We start from the raw sequence: 1,803 nt of genomic DNA, 5'->3' as shown, positions 1-1,803 counted from the left end.
TCGCACCATGCATCGGGATTCGGCCATAGAAAAAATATGTATATTATACCTTGAAATATTGGTCGAATTGTTTCCGACTGAAGAAAGTACCAATTAAAATTTAAGAAGAAGAAGATGAAGAAAAAAGTACAATAACACCTGGTCACAAGAGGGAAGACTGTATTTAAGCATATCTACCTATGATAATAAACAAAAATAGCAATCTGCGTTTTTTCGGAGTATTATGAAAAGCAAAATAAATACTTATTTACCAGGTAAATTACCACTTAATACACAATTACACATAATAATAAATACTTTTTAATGAGATATTTTGTACATTTTCAGCCGTATCACCATCACTTTCCCCATGGATAATTGTGATTTTGTCACTTTGTTTTGTTAACAGTTATAACGGAGATTTTGTTTTTGACGATACTGAGGCTATTGTCAATAATGTCGATGTACATAAGACACCGTTCTGGGATATATTTCAAAATGACTTTTGGGGTACTAAATTATCCCACAAGCAAAGCCACAAATCATATAGACCTTTCACCATACTTAGTTTCAGGTAAAAGAATATTATTAAATATAATCATAAAAAAACATGTATGTATGCACATGTGTGTGCCATGTGAAGTATACACTATCATTTATATATGTAAGTTTGAGAATGCTTTTGCTATTTTCTCACATTTTACAAAAACTTACAAGTATCTCGATGAAAAAAAAAAAATCATAGAGAATTTTTTAAAATTGAATTTTAGAAAGGAAGGATACAGATTTTAATTGATTGACATTTGATTATGCCTTTACAATATATTTTTTTTAATTACATAAAGTTGAAAATTTATATTTTTGCAATACTTTTGTTTTATTTTAAAACATAATACTTTAATGAAACATCATTGGAAAAAATTTAACAGTCTAAAGTAGATTTTTTAATTTCAAACTTTTTTTTACAAAAGATTTATACAATTTTTTGCAAAGATTGAATTTCTTATTTAAAAACTTACTTTTTCTAAAATATCTTGAGTATTTTGTGTTCGACCTATTCCTATCCGTGCAAATTTCTTGCAAATTCAAGGAATTAAATTATATATACTACTGGCATTTACATATTACTACATATATACTACATTTTATTATTTTCTAAAATAAAGTTGAAACATTTGTTTTGGAAAATTAAAAACATGTTCTTATAAATATGTTATATATTCTCCAAGTATAAATATTAAATTATTGACATAAATATTTCTTAATAATATAAAACACATAATTGCTTATTTAAAAAATTATCCATTGTGCCTACATATTTTTTAAAAACAATTATTTGTTTTCTTTGCACCAATTGATTTACCTCATTATTTTGTTCTTAAAAATATTAAGGTATGATTATAAAAAAAATTAATAGTTATGAGATATTTCTCCAGAGGAGCAACTCAGTATTAGTGTACTCCTTGTCTTGATGAAGTGAACGGCAAAGTTCACAAAACGTTGGTATTAGCAATAGATGAAAACACAGCGACAATCCACAAACCTTCTGGTATCTTTAGATAGATAATATCCATGAAAGAGAGCCTAAAAAGCTTTATTGAGATATTTAATATTTTATTTCACAACACACACATAAATGTGATACTTCTTCATGAACTTTCAATCGGGTTTTTCACTTAAATTATAGCACAATTAATTAATTAAGTTTAAAAATCCACAAGGAAGAGAAACAATTCATGATATATACAGGCTGTTAGTTAAGTATGTTCCCAAACTCAACAGAGCAATTCTTTGGTTTATTTCAAGTAAAAAAGTTCATATAAA

The 1,803-nt window shown here is 26.2% G+C and overlaps 1 protein-coding gene across 1 annotated transcript in view; it reads left to right on the top strand.

The window, feature by feature from the left end:
- The window catches only part of LOC108769801 (Transmembrane O-mannosyltransferase targeting cadherins 4), a 21,880-nt gene continuing 20,077 nt past the window's right edge, over positions 1 to 1,803 (top strand). Inside the window, exons 1-2 of the mRNA XM_018521002.1 lie at positions 1 to 254; positions 328 to 553. Of these exons, the coding sequence (XP_018376504.1) occupies positions 224 to 254; positions 328 to 553 (257 nt within the window). The 5' untranslated portion in view covers positions 1 to 223. The remainder of the gene's footprint in view (positions 255 to 327; positions 554 to 1,803) is intronic.

Source organism: Trachymyrmex cornetzi, unplaced genomic scaffold (genome assembly GCF_001594075.2).
Source record: "Trachymyrmex cornetzi isolate Tcor2-1 unplaced genomic scaffold, Tcor1.1 scaffold95, whole genome shotgun sequence".
In the NCBI taxonomy this organism is placed as follows: domain Eukaryota; kingdom Metazoa; phylum Arthropoda; class Insecta; order Hymenoptera; family Formicidae; genus Trachymyrmex; species Trachymyrmex cornetzi.
Note: the sequence above shows the minus strand (reverse complement) of the source record. Positions and strands in the feature narration are given on the sequence as shown.